The sequence below is a fragment of the Perna viridis genome, chromosome 15 (assembly GCF_037379345.1).
Source record: "Perna viridis isolate PV_CMFRI_1.1 ecotype Kerala chromosome 15, ASM3737934v1, whole genome shotgun sequence".
Taxonomy (NCBI): Eukaryota; Metazoa; Mollusca; class Bivalvia; order Mytilida; family Mytilidae; genus Perna; species Perna viridis.
In genome coordinates this window covers 2,949,661-2,961,302 of record NC_142459.1, presented here as the reverse complement: position 1 = coordinate 2,961,302, position 11,642 = coordinate 2,949,661, and the positions used below count along the sequence as shown (strand labels likewise).

Below are 11,642 nucleotides of genomic sequence, written 5' to 3'. Positions count from 1 at the left end.
TTTCATTGGTCAAAACTTCGCGGTTGGGCGGAGTTATGTTAGCAGACGAATTATTCTAAATCATGCATAAACATCACACTTTAGTCATGTTTTTTCAAAGAGAATAAATTTCAGCGCTCCAATTTTACAATATAGGCTAATTTTTATTAATTTTCCTTCAACGGTAAAATTGTGTTACTATTTTATACTGTTCCCGCCGTTCAATGTATCGAGCCATATTGTGAATACTAATGAGTTGAGGGGGAAGACAATGTCATAATTGTCATATTTCATACTGTAGGCAGAAAATGCCTTAACTATCCTGCGACCCTGCTGTGGTATTCGATCGGAGTAGGAACCTTTGCGCTCCGCCACAGGAGGCTAAATTGCCCGACCTTACCCATCCCCCCCTGTTTCCAGTGGCAATCAAAAACACAGACATACAAAAAAAAGTTAATGAGCAAACCGAACTCCTCTAACAGCTTGAAACATCTTCTGTAAAGTTATATCGAGATATAGGTCTTCTTATAATTGTGTGTTGGGGGGGGGGCTGTTTGTTCATCACAAAGCCAGACTGGTTGGCACATGATAAACTTTGTAGTTTATTTGCTCCACTGTCCCATTTGTGGCCTTCAATATGTTGGTGAATCTAAACAGCCTTTTAACAAGCGCTTGAACGGACACAGGAGCGACCTAACAAAAGAGCCTTTACTCCCAGTGAGTCAACACTTCAGATTACCTAACCACTGCCTCGATGATTTCAACAAAATGAAAATCTTCATCGTGGAACACAACACGATCTGGAGCGATCTACAGAGAGTGAAGCGGGGGGGATTTTAGATAAAAGAACTCCGTGTTTTACACCCACACGGAATTAACAAATAACATAAAGTTTTTCCTGTTTTGTATAGTTTCTTATAACAGTGTTTGTAAAAATATTTTTATTTTTATAGTTCAGTATTCAAGATCAACACACAACGTGTGTCTATAGCACAATGTTCAAGATCTTTGTTACTGTCGGTAAAAAAAAAATATACGTCACAGGTATTTACCTGACAAGGTAGTGAATTTTGTTCACAGACCATTTACTTTCGTACACACTCAGTTTATTTAAAGCACTGAAGGTCATTTGTTGACTGAAAATTTTGCCCATTATATACTTTATTATAGAGTGTTAATCTTGCCCCGCTTTTTCTTCAACCTACCATGTCATGTGAGTAACCATTGGATGCAGATTCGCATGGGATTTAATGAAATGCATTTTATTTTACAATTTTTGATAAAATAAACTTATAGTTTCAATTTAAAAATCATGGGATTTTTTTATCCCATGGGATTATTTTTGTCCCATAGGATTTATTGTTTGTAAATCAATACAGTTAGAAACATTTAAAAATGGGTACATGTGTATGAAGAGGTATTATGATAAGATACCAGAAAGTACAAATGTGTGTGTAGATTGAATAAAGCTATAGAATTTAAATAATTTTACATCTCTATTATTTTTAATCAAAGAATCAATTGTTTGGCTTATAAAAATTCAAGAAACAATATAAATGGCTAATAACGGCCACAGCTCACTGCAAGAGAGGAATTGACAAGATAGGGAAACAGAATGCCAAACGCAGGGGTATACGGACAACTCTGTGCACCATTGGTAAACAATGGATGCTCACATTCCTCAAGGTACCTTGAGAGAACGAGGGACACGATTTTCCAGTACGCCAGCCCATACCATTTGTCACCCCATGGTAGCAACCACTTTTTTCATTTAATATTTATAAAAACATGGGAGTGAGTTTATTATTTATTTTGATTATTTATTTGTATTTAGAATACCCTGGCCAAATTCAATCTGGTGATCAGAAAAGAACCGACCACTCATGGAGGCATGAGATGGTCTAAACCAACTTCCAACGGTAAAGCGTAGGAAAGTTTTATTGATATGACCCGACGTACAATTAAGGAAAGGATAGTGTCCCCTTATCTTGCCAGATTCCGCCCAGACAGACTGTGACAAGAACTGTTTATTATTAATTATATTTATGACACAAGTTATTCTGAAAATATATATATATATAATAATAAAATAAAAATGAAATCAAATTAGCTAAAATTTAACGTTTTAAGTCAGTCTTTGGTGCATCATAAAATAAATCAAAATCATTAAACAAATCCAATTAAAGAAACAGTCTCCAAACCAATGTTGTTGTCCATGAGTTCATATTCTCCGAGCTGATCTGTCGGATTCACAACCAGTTTGAGTGTCCAGAGTCTGTATTCACAAAAGTTCATGTGGATTTCCTCATTTAACAGTCTACTCTGCTCGAAACTCTCAGATCCCCGGAAGTTTAAGTCGATCGAATGTTTTGACCCTGAAAAAATTATAAAACAGCAGCAGCAACAGGTGGTAAATGTGGAAGGGGAGGATGGAGGGGTTTTGATGTGGTGTTTCAAAAAATATGGCAGCGTTAGACGTAAATATAAAATCGGGATACATCCGGAACGGATTCCGGTTTAACGTTGTGAAAGAACAGATTAATTTCTTTTTTATTAAATTGGTTTACTTTTTACTTAGATAAACCCGATTAATCAAAGAATCAATTGTTTGGCTTATAAAAATTCAAGAAACAATATAAATGGCTAATAACGGCCACAGCTCACTGCAAGAGAGGAATTGACAAGATAGGGAAACAGAATGCCAAACGCAGGGGTATACGGACAACTCTGTGCACCACTGGTAAACAATGGATGCTCACATTCCTCAATGTACCTTGAGAGAACGAGGGACACGATTTTCCAGTACGCCAGCCCATACCATTTGTCACCCCATGGTAGCAACCACTTTTTTCATTTAATATTTATAAAAACATGGGAGTGAGTTTATTATTTATTTTGATTATTTATTTGTATTTAGAATACCCTGGCCAAATTCAATCTGGTGATCAGAAAAGAACCGACCACTCATGGAGGCATGAGATGGTCTAGACCAACTTCCAACGGTAAAGCGTAGGAAAGTTTTATTGATATGACCCGAAAGGATAGTGTCCCCTTATCTTGCCAGATTCCGCCAAATGGGCGTGTCTATACACGTTCAAATATCTACTCCCCCCCCCCGCGGCCCTACCGCTTCAAATAATAAATCATTTATATTCCTTTCAACATTTGATAACATATATTAACGAATGTGACAATCCTAAGGGAATGAACGAACATCGGGTGAGGATAAAAAGGTTTCCAAAGCACCTTCAAAGTTGTTTAGAAGTACGTCATTTCCGAGATCGGTCAAGTGAACCCCATCAAACCGGTAGAGGTCGATCTCAGATGCTCTAATATTCGGGTGTCTTATCTCGGCAAGGCCCTCAGTTAAATAGAAATTTTTTATTGCAGTGTTTATGCGTTTTCGGACCTTCTCTAAGCGAGTGCCACTTTTTGTTGCGCTATGCCAGTACCGTCTCATCAGAAGTTCACTCCAAATGACTCTGGTATTAGGAAATAATAATTTAAATCTAAGGGTGTCTGTTTTGATATCATCTATTATATCAGAACAAGGCCGTAAACCAATATCATTAGACCCAAGGTGTATTACGATCATAGCGGGAAGTGGATATTTCTCTCTAGCACGCGAGACTGTGGCCGACAACTCACTCCATTTCATTCCTCTTTCCCCGAACCATCTAACAACATGTCCTAGCCTTTGCAGTCCAAGGTGGATCCCCCCAGTGCGAGAGTCAGCTCGTCTACGGGCCCAATAAACAATCGATGAGCCAAAAATCCAAACAGATTTTGAACCTAAAAATTAGGAAATTGTAATAAAAATGAATCAGTCAGAAGTACATGTAAACTCGCAAAACAGATCGAATTTAAAGACGAATATATCTCTCAAAACAACTAGATTTCCAGCGACCCAATTTTTTAATTGCCTCGTCGTCTATGCCCTCTTTAGCTAGATCGGACGCACGGCCTATTCTGAAAGAATGTGAGCGAATGTGTAATGGTATCTCGCAAAACTTTAGAGATTTCTCCAGCATAGCACAAAACTGATATTTTGTCAAAGGCTTGCCGTTAAAATGAACAAAAAGTTTTTCAGAACCATTTTGACCCGAGAAACGGATAGACAAATAACGATGTAACAGAAAAATTGGACAAACTGATACATTTTCCTGCTTTGTTAATATAAGCTTAATTGAGGATCGCTTTTGATCTGTTTTAGAACTGCGAATATTGGCATGCAAAACTGTATTTTTATCTAAAAAAGAGATATCTCGAAGATCAAGAGCGTGTCCACTTTCATTGTCAGTTGTTGTTACGGCAAATTCTCCTACCCTTAATAAGGCAAAGTAGGCTAGAGAAAAGGTGGAGGCAAACATGTATGATTCGTAATCGGAGTGACAGATCTATTGTAACGAGGAAATGAGCTTTTTTAGTAGATCAAAAGTAATCGGAATTCTTATGTCGGGTTTTGTTGGATTTTTCCTCCGAAAACCTTGTAACAACTTTGTAACGAGAAAAGATTTAGTGTTGTCAATAACATTATTTAATTTGTGAGCGTAACTCAGAGCTGAAAGGTAAGTAGAGACAGTTGAAAAAGATTTACCCTCACAAGACAGAAATGCAATGTAATGGGACAATAACTCTACGGGGATTGGCCAAATAACATCAAAATTATAAAGCGAGCAGAAATTTTGAAAAGAAGCGACTGCTGTTCTATAAGTCTTCCAGGAACTCGAAGCCATGGAACTATCGAATAAAGAATTCGTTTCGACTTTTAAATTTTCCAAAGATGGGATGGAATGGCGCATGGACGTGGTTCGACAGTCGGACAAAGAGTCTGGAACTTCTGAAAATCACAACGAGAAAGAGCATCACATACTTTATTCTTAACTCCGGGGATGTGTTCACATTTTATTAGTATGTTATATTTTAAACAGTCCAAAACAAGTTTCCTGACTAATGACATAACTCGTGGAGAACGGGATGATTTTTTGTTTACAATTGCAACAACTGCTTGATTGTCGACGTGAAATAAAATTTGTTTATTCCTTAACAATTCTCCCCAGATGTTCAGAGCTACTACAACAGGGAATAATTCCAGAAAGGTAATGTCGGTTAAAATGTCAGAGTTAACCCAAGAACTAGGCCAACAGGCCTGAGCCCATCTGTTATCAATGAAAATACCAAATCCCTTTTCTTTACCTCCTGCACTGTCCGAAAAAAGATTCAAATCAGAATTGGAAGACCAAAATTTATCTAGAATTACTGTAGTCCCATTGTATTCCGACAAGAATTGTAACCAAACCTCTAAATCGTCTTTCATAGCCTTGGTGACTCTTATTCTATAGTAACTTTTTTGTACGTTACAAGTTGCATCAATGAGCCTACGACAAAATGCTCTACCAGGAATCACAACTTGGCAAGCGAAGTTTAGGGACCCTAATAAGGATTGTAATTCTTTTAACGTAATTTTTTAACAACCAAGACAGTACAGAATTTTTTCCCGAAGTTCAGTTATTTTCTCCAAGTCTCATAATCATATTGATAGTGTCAAACTCTACTCCTAAGAAAATTAATATTTCTGCAGGTTCAACTGTCTTTTCATCCGCTAAAGGAACGCCCCACAACTTACAACAGTCCTGGAAGCAAATTAAAACCTCTTTACATTCTGGAACTGACACTCCCCCAAATAGAAAATCATCTAAATAGTGAAGAATATTCTCAGAGTTTGATTCTTTTTTTACATACCAATGAAGGGCAGTGGAGAAAGATTCGAATAGGGCACAACTTATAGAGGCCCCCATAGGTAAACACTTATCAAAGTAATACAAATTTTCGAACTTAAAACCAAACAAATCAAAATCCTGTGGCGAAATTCTGAGCAGTCGGAAAGCCGATTTTATATCACATTTGGCAAGAAAGGAATTTGGGCCAAGCTTCTGAATCATGTCCACCGCATCGTCGATCGAAGAGTAGGATACGGAACAGAATTCTCTCTCAATAAAATCGTTTACTGAGTTCTGGGAAGGGAATGACAAATTATGTATTAAACGAAATTCTGAACTTGATTTTTTTTGGAATTACAGAGATTGGTGAAGTTCGAAATGTAGGGAAAGGGGGGTTAATAAATGGACCAGCTATTCTACCCATTGAAATTTCTTTCTGAATTTTTTGTCTGGCTGCGAGTAAACGTTCGACGTTCGCCAAAAATTTCTTTGCCATTAGCTTCAAAGGGTCTCCGGGGACCTGAGTATTTCATATCAAAGCCATATTGTAATTCATTAATTAAAGCATATGCTTTTTCTTGACATGGGTACTTTTTCAGAGCTTTTTTAACTTCGCTCACTCTGATAGGAGAATTACCTAGTGTATATAAACGGGTCAATCCTGAAATGAAAAAGTTCGATTTATAAATTTGTAATCACAACATATTTACAATATTACATAATATGACATTGTCATTAATGTCAGACTTGAAATCAAATCGATTTATTGATTCTGTGGACATTTTGTTATTGGGTGATATTTTCTACATTTTTTACATTGATGGGTAAAAATACATTTTGACCCGAACTTGCAATAACCCTTATTAAACATTCTACATGGGCCTGTTGTTTGACCAGCGCTAGTCTTGTTTTGCTCCCAACTGACCACAGAAACAGACGAAGTTGGTGAGGAATGTCCAGGTCTATGATTTGAAGGGTCTTGAACCGACCCATGACCTACTGACTGAGAAGGGGGTGTATAAGGGGTTGAAACACACATCATCCAAAGTTCCATATCAACTATTCCCCAAGATGAAGTTGGGGACGCCGCTTTACGCAACCTGTATTGTTCATCATAGTGAACCCAACCTCGAAAATAGCCCCTGGAGGCTGCAAGTCGAATTGTTTGCATATATTTGAAAAGTTCTAACCCTTTTTGGGGCCATTTCTCTAAAATAATGCTTGCATATATCATGAATGCATTAGTCCAAGTTTCAATGTTTTTAAACTGTGTTTTTTGTTGTTTTACAACGGCAAGGGTACCCCCTTTTATAGTGAGCTCTCCATCTAACTCACAATTATCTGCTAAATCTCGAGCTGATTTGAGAAGCAAGTTTAGATCTACAAATTCACCTGCCCATACTTTCTCTTTTATTTTACTTGGAGCCCCGTGCAGGTCCGGGTGTTAAAAGAATAGGCCTGAAGCAGCGTTAAGCTTGTCGTAAAAGGCGACTAAATAGTGCTCAGAAACCTAACCAGGGGCTAAGCGCTCTGCCCACAGAGCAACTGGGATGTGTGCCCCAGGTGGTGGAATGGGGTACCCCTGGCGTGTTACATGCTGGGGTTGTCAGGCTATAATACGGAAAACCTGACCGCAAACCATAATGGTGCACCGTGTTGGGAAAGATGCCACGTTCCTCGCACGTTAAAGAACCCTGCTGTGGTATTCGATAGGAGTAGGAACCTTTGCCACTGGTTTTTTGTAGCATCTCCGTCTTGTTGATTCCTTCTAGGGGCTGCTCGTTTTCTTTTGGCAGGTTTCATGCTGCGTTTTAAGGAGGATGGCTTGGATTGATGTGGTGTTTCAAAAAATATGGCAGCGTTAGACGTAAATATAAAATCGGGATACATCCGGAACGGATTCCGGTTTAACGTTGTGAAAGAACAGATTAATTTCTCTTTTATTAAATTGGTTTACCTTTTACTTAGATAAACCCGAATAAGCAAGTAATAACCAATGCATTCTCACATTTAGTAAGTATATTTATTACTTCATTAAATTTTATAAGGAATATGCATGTTTTTATGTATTTAATTATTCAACTTAAAAAAGAATTGAAGCTAAATTATCTTGATAAGTGTTATTTCTTGAACATGCTTTATAACAAAATATAGTTCTTTTTTTTTTGCATTGCAAAAGTACTGATTTTGTTGATAAACTACAAAAAGGTTAGTCTTTCATCACAATTCATAACCATATCCACATTCAACACTAAAGTATCTGTATTTTTTGGCATTTTATGTCCATTCTTAAAAAAAAGTGTTAAAATGCAAAATCAACTTTATTTAATACACCCCCTTTTGTGTAAAAATTGGGTTGATTTTGTGCAAAATTTTGGCGACTGCTGTTCTATAAGTCTTCCAGGAACTCGAAGCCATGGAACTATCGAATAAAGAATTCGTTTCGACTTTTAAATTTTCCAAAGATGGGATGGAATGGCGCATGGACGTGGTTCGACAGTCGGACAAAGAGTCTGGAACTTCTGAAAATCACAACGAGAAAGAGCATCACATACTTTATTCTTAACTCCGGGGATGTGTTCACATTTTATTAGTATGTTATATTTTAAACAGTCCAAAACAAGTTTCCTGACTAATGACATAACTCGTGGAGAACGGGATGATTTTTTGTTTACAATTGCAACAACTGCTTGATTGTCGACGTGAAATAAAATTTGTTTATTCCTTAACAATTCTCCCCAGATGTTCAGAGCTACTACAACAGGGAATAATTCCAGAAAGGTAATGTCGGTTAAAATGTCAGAGTTAACCCAAGAACTAGGCCAACAGGCCTGAGCCCATCTGTTATCAATGAAAATACCAAATCCCTTTTCTTTACCTCCTGCACTGTCCGAAAAAAGATTCAAATCAGAATTGGAAGACCAAAATTTATCTAGAATTACTGTAGTCCCATTGTATTCCGACAAGAATTGTAACCAAACCTCTAAATCGTCTTTCATAGCCTTGGTGACTCTTATTCTATAGTAACTTTTTTGTACGTTACAAGTTGCATCAATGAGCCTACGACAAAATGCTCTACCAGGAATCACAACTTGGCAAGCGAAGTTTAGGGACCCTAATAAGGATTGTAATTCTTTTAACGTAATTTTTTAACAACCAAGACAGTACAGAATTTTTTCCCGAAGTTCAGTTATTTTCTCCAAGTCTCATAATCATATTGATAGTGTCAAACTCTACTCCTAAGAAAATTAATATTTCTGCAGGTTCAACTGTCTTTTCATCCGCTAAAGGAACGCCCCACAACTTACAACAGTCCTGGAAGCAAATTAAAACCTCTTTACATTCTGGAACTGACACTCCCCCAAATAGAAAATCATCTAAATAGTGAAGAATATTCTCAGAGTTTGATTCTTTTTTTACATACCAATGAAGGGCAGTGGAGAAAGATTCGAATAGGGCACAACTTATAGAGGCCCCCATAGGTAAACACTTATCAAAGTAATACAAATTTTCGAACTTAAAACCAAACAAATCAAAATCCTGTGGCGAAATTCTGAGCAGTCGGAAAGCCGATTTTATATCACATTTGGCAAGAAAGGAATTTGGGCCAAGCTTCTGAATCATGTCCACCGCATCGTCGATCGAAGAGTAGGATACGGAACAGAATTCTCTCTCAATAAAATCGTTTACTGAGTTCTGGGAAGGGAATGACAAATTATGTATTAAACGAAATTCTGAACTTGATTTTTTTTGGAATTACAGAGATTGGTGAAGTTCGAAATGTAGGGAAAGGGGGGTTAATAAATGGACCAGCTATTCTACCCATTGAAATTTCTTTCTGAATTTTTTGTCTGGCTGCGAGTAAACGTTCGACGTTCGCCAAAAATTTCTTTGCCATTAGCTTCAAAGGGTCTCCGGGGACCTGAGTATTTCATATCAAAGCCATATTGTAATTCATTAATTAAAGCATATGCTTTTTCTTGACATGGGTACTTTTTCAGAGCTTTTTTAACTTCGCTCACTCTCATAGGAGAATTACCTAGTGTATATAAACGGGTCAATCCTGAAATGAAAAAGTTCGATTTATAAATTTGTAATCACAACATATTTACAATATTACATAATATGACATTGTCATTAATGTCAGACTTGAAATCAAATCGATTTATTGATTCTGTGGACATTTTGTTATTGGGTGATATTTTCTACATTTTTTACATTGATGGGTAAAAATACATTTTGACCCGAACTTGCAATAACCCTTATTAAACATTCTACATGGGCCTGTTGTTTGACCAGCGCTAGTCTTGTTTTGCTCCCAACTGACCACAGAAACAGACGAAGTTGGTGAGGAATGTCCAGGTCTATGATTTGAAGGGTCTTGAACCGACCCATGACCTACTGACTGAGAAGGGGGTGTATAAGGGGTTGAAACACACATCATCCAAAGTTCCATATCAACTATTCCCCAAGAAGAAGTTGGGGACGCCGCTTTACGCAACCTGTATTGTTCATCATAGTGAACCCAACCTCGAAAATAGCCCCTGGAGGCTGCAAGTCGAATTGTTTGCATATATTTGAAAAGTTCTAACCCTTTTTGGGGCCATTTCTCTAAAATAATGCTTGCATATATCATGAATGCATTAGTCCAAGTTTCAATGTTTTTAAACTGTGTTTTTTGTTGTTTTACAACGGCAAGGGTACCCCCTTTTATAGTGAGCTCTCCATCTAACTCACAATTATCTGCTAAATCTCGAGCTGATTTGAGAAGCAAGTTTAGATCTACAAATTCACCTGCCCATACTTTCTCTTTTATTTTACTTGGAGCCCCGTGCAGGTCCGGGTGTTAAAAGAATAGGCCTGAAGCAGCGTTAAGCTTGTCGTAAAAGGCGACTAAATAGTGCTCAGAAACCTAACCAGGGGCTAAGCGCTCTGCCCACAGAGCAACTGGGATGTGTGCCCCAGGTGGTGGAATGGGGTACCCCTGGCGTGTTACATGCTGGGGTTGTCAGGCTATAATACGGAAAACCTGACCGCAAACCATAATGGTGCACCGTGTTGGGAAAGATGCCACGTTCCTCGCACGTTAAAGAACCCTGCTGTGGTATTCGATAGGAGTAGGAACCTTTGCCACTGGTTTTTTGTAGCATCTCCGTCTTGTTGATTCCTTCTAGGGGCTGCTCGTTTTCTTTTGGCAGGTTTCATGCTGCGTTTTAAGGAGGATGGCTTGGATTGATGTGGTGTTTCAAAAAATATGGCAGCGTTAGACGTAAATATAAAATCGGGATACATCCGGAACGGATTCCGGTTTAACGTTGTGAAAGAACAGATTAATTTCTCTTTTATTAAATTGGTTTACCTTTTACTTAGATAAACCCGAATAAGCAAGTAATAACCAATGCATTCTCACATTTAGTAAGTATATTTATTACTTCATTAAATTTTATAAGGAATATGCATGTTTTTATGTATTTAATTATTCAACTTAAAAAAGAATTGAAGCTAAATTATCTTGATAAGTGTTATTTCTTGAACATGCTTTATAACAAAATATAGTTCTTTTTTTTTTGCATTGCAAAAGTACTGATTTTGTTGATAAACTACAAAAAGGTTAGTCTTTCATCACAATTCATAACCATATCCACATTCAACACTAAAGTATCTGTATTTTTTGGCATTTTATGTCCATTCTTAAAAAAAAGTGTTAAAATGCAAAATCAACTTTATTTAATACACCCCCTTTTGTGTAAAAATTGGGTTGATTTTGTGCAAAATTTTGGCAAAAATGAGCAAATTAATGCCTAAACCTTCTTTCATAATTTCCAAGGATATGAAATAGATGCCCATGCAATTTGACAGGAATTAAATGTCTGAATCAAAGTCTAATTCATTTTGAACCTTATATCATGGGCGCCCCGTGCAGGTCCGGGTGTTAAAAGAATA

At 37.3% G+C, this 11,642-nt stretch overlaps 3 protein-coding genes across 3 annotated transcripts; all 3 read right to left on the bottom strand.

Moving 5' to 3' along the window:
• Positions 1-3,094: 3,094 nt before the first annotated feature.
• Positions 3,095-5,296, bottom strand: LOC148596526 (uncharacterized). Its single transcript, XM_088564284.1, has 2 exons — positions 5,176-5,296; positions 3,095-3,771 (listed from the first exon to the last, which is right to left on the bottom strand). Exons 1-2 carry the CDS (start codon positions 5,294-5,296, stop codon positions 3,176-3,178), a joined length of 717 nt encoding a protein of 238 aa, XP_088420410.1. The 3' UTR covers positions 3,095-3,175.
• A 913-nt stretch (positions 5,297-6,209) lies between these two features.
• On the bottom strand, positions 6,210-7,502 carry LOC148596525 (uncharacterized). Its single transcript, XM_088564282.1, has 2 exons — positions 7,423-7,502; positions 6,210-7,117 (listed from the first exon to the last, which is right to left on the bottom strand). Exons 1-2 carry the CDS (start codon positions 7,500-7,502, stop codon positions 6,463-6,465), a joined length of 735 nt encoding a protein of 244 aa, XP_088420408.1. The 3' UTR covers positions 6,210-6,462.
• Positions 7,503-9,742: 2,240 nt separating this feature from the next.
• LOC148596524 (uncharacterized) lies at positions 9,743-10,904 on the bottom strand. The gene is made up of 2 exons (XM_088564281.1): positions 10,825-10,904; positions 9,743-10,519 (listed from the first exon to the last, which is right to left on the bottom strand). The coding sequence occupies exons 1-2, from the start codon at positions 10,902-10,904 to the stop codon at positions 9,865-9,867; spliced, it is 735 nt and encodes a 244-aa protein (XP_088420407.1). The 3' UTR covers positions 9,743-9,864.
• Positions 10,905-11,642: the final 738 nt, after the last annotated feature.

What these genes read in the sequence shown, in the direction of transcription:
- LOC148596526 (XM_088564284.1), bottom strand. Translation starts at nt 5,296, where the DNA reads ATGAAAGACGATTTAGAGGTTTGGTTACAATTCTTGTCGGAATACAAT. An exon ending in TTTTTCGGACAGTGCAGGAG is followed by an intron (nt 3,772 to 5,175) that starts GTAAAGAAAAGG and finishes CCTAATTTTTAG; the next exon opens with GTTCAAAATCTGTTTGGATT.
- LOC148596525 (XM_088564282.1), bottom strand. Translation starts at nt 7,502, where the DNA reads ATGAAACCTGCCAAAAGAAAACGAGCAGCCCCTAGAAGGAATCAACAA. An exon ending in ACAAAAAACCAGTGGCAAAG is followed by an intron (nt 7,118 to 7,422) that starts GTTCCTACTCCT and finishes CGGGGCTCCAAG; the next exon opens with TAAAATAAAAGAGAAAGTAT.
- LOC148596524 (XM_088564281.1), bottom strand. Translation starts at nt 10,904, where the DNA reads ATGAAACCTGCCAAAAGAAAACGAGCAGCCCCTAGAAGGAATCAACAA. An exon ending in ACAAAAAACCAGTGGCAAAG is followed by an intron (nt 10,520 to 10,824) that starts GTTCCTACTCCT and finishes CGGGGCTCCAAG; the next exon opens with TAAAATAAAAGAGAAAGTAT.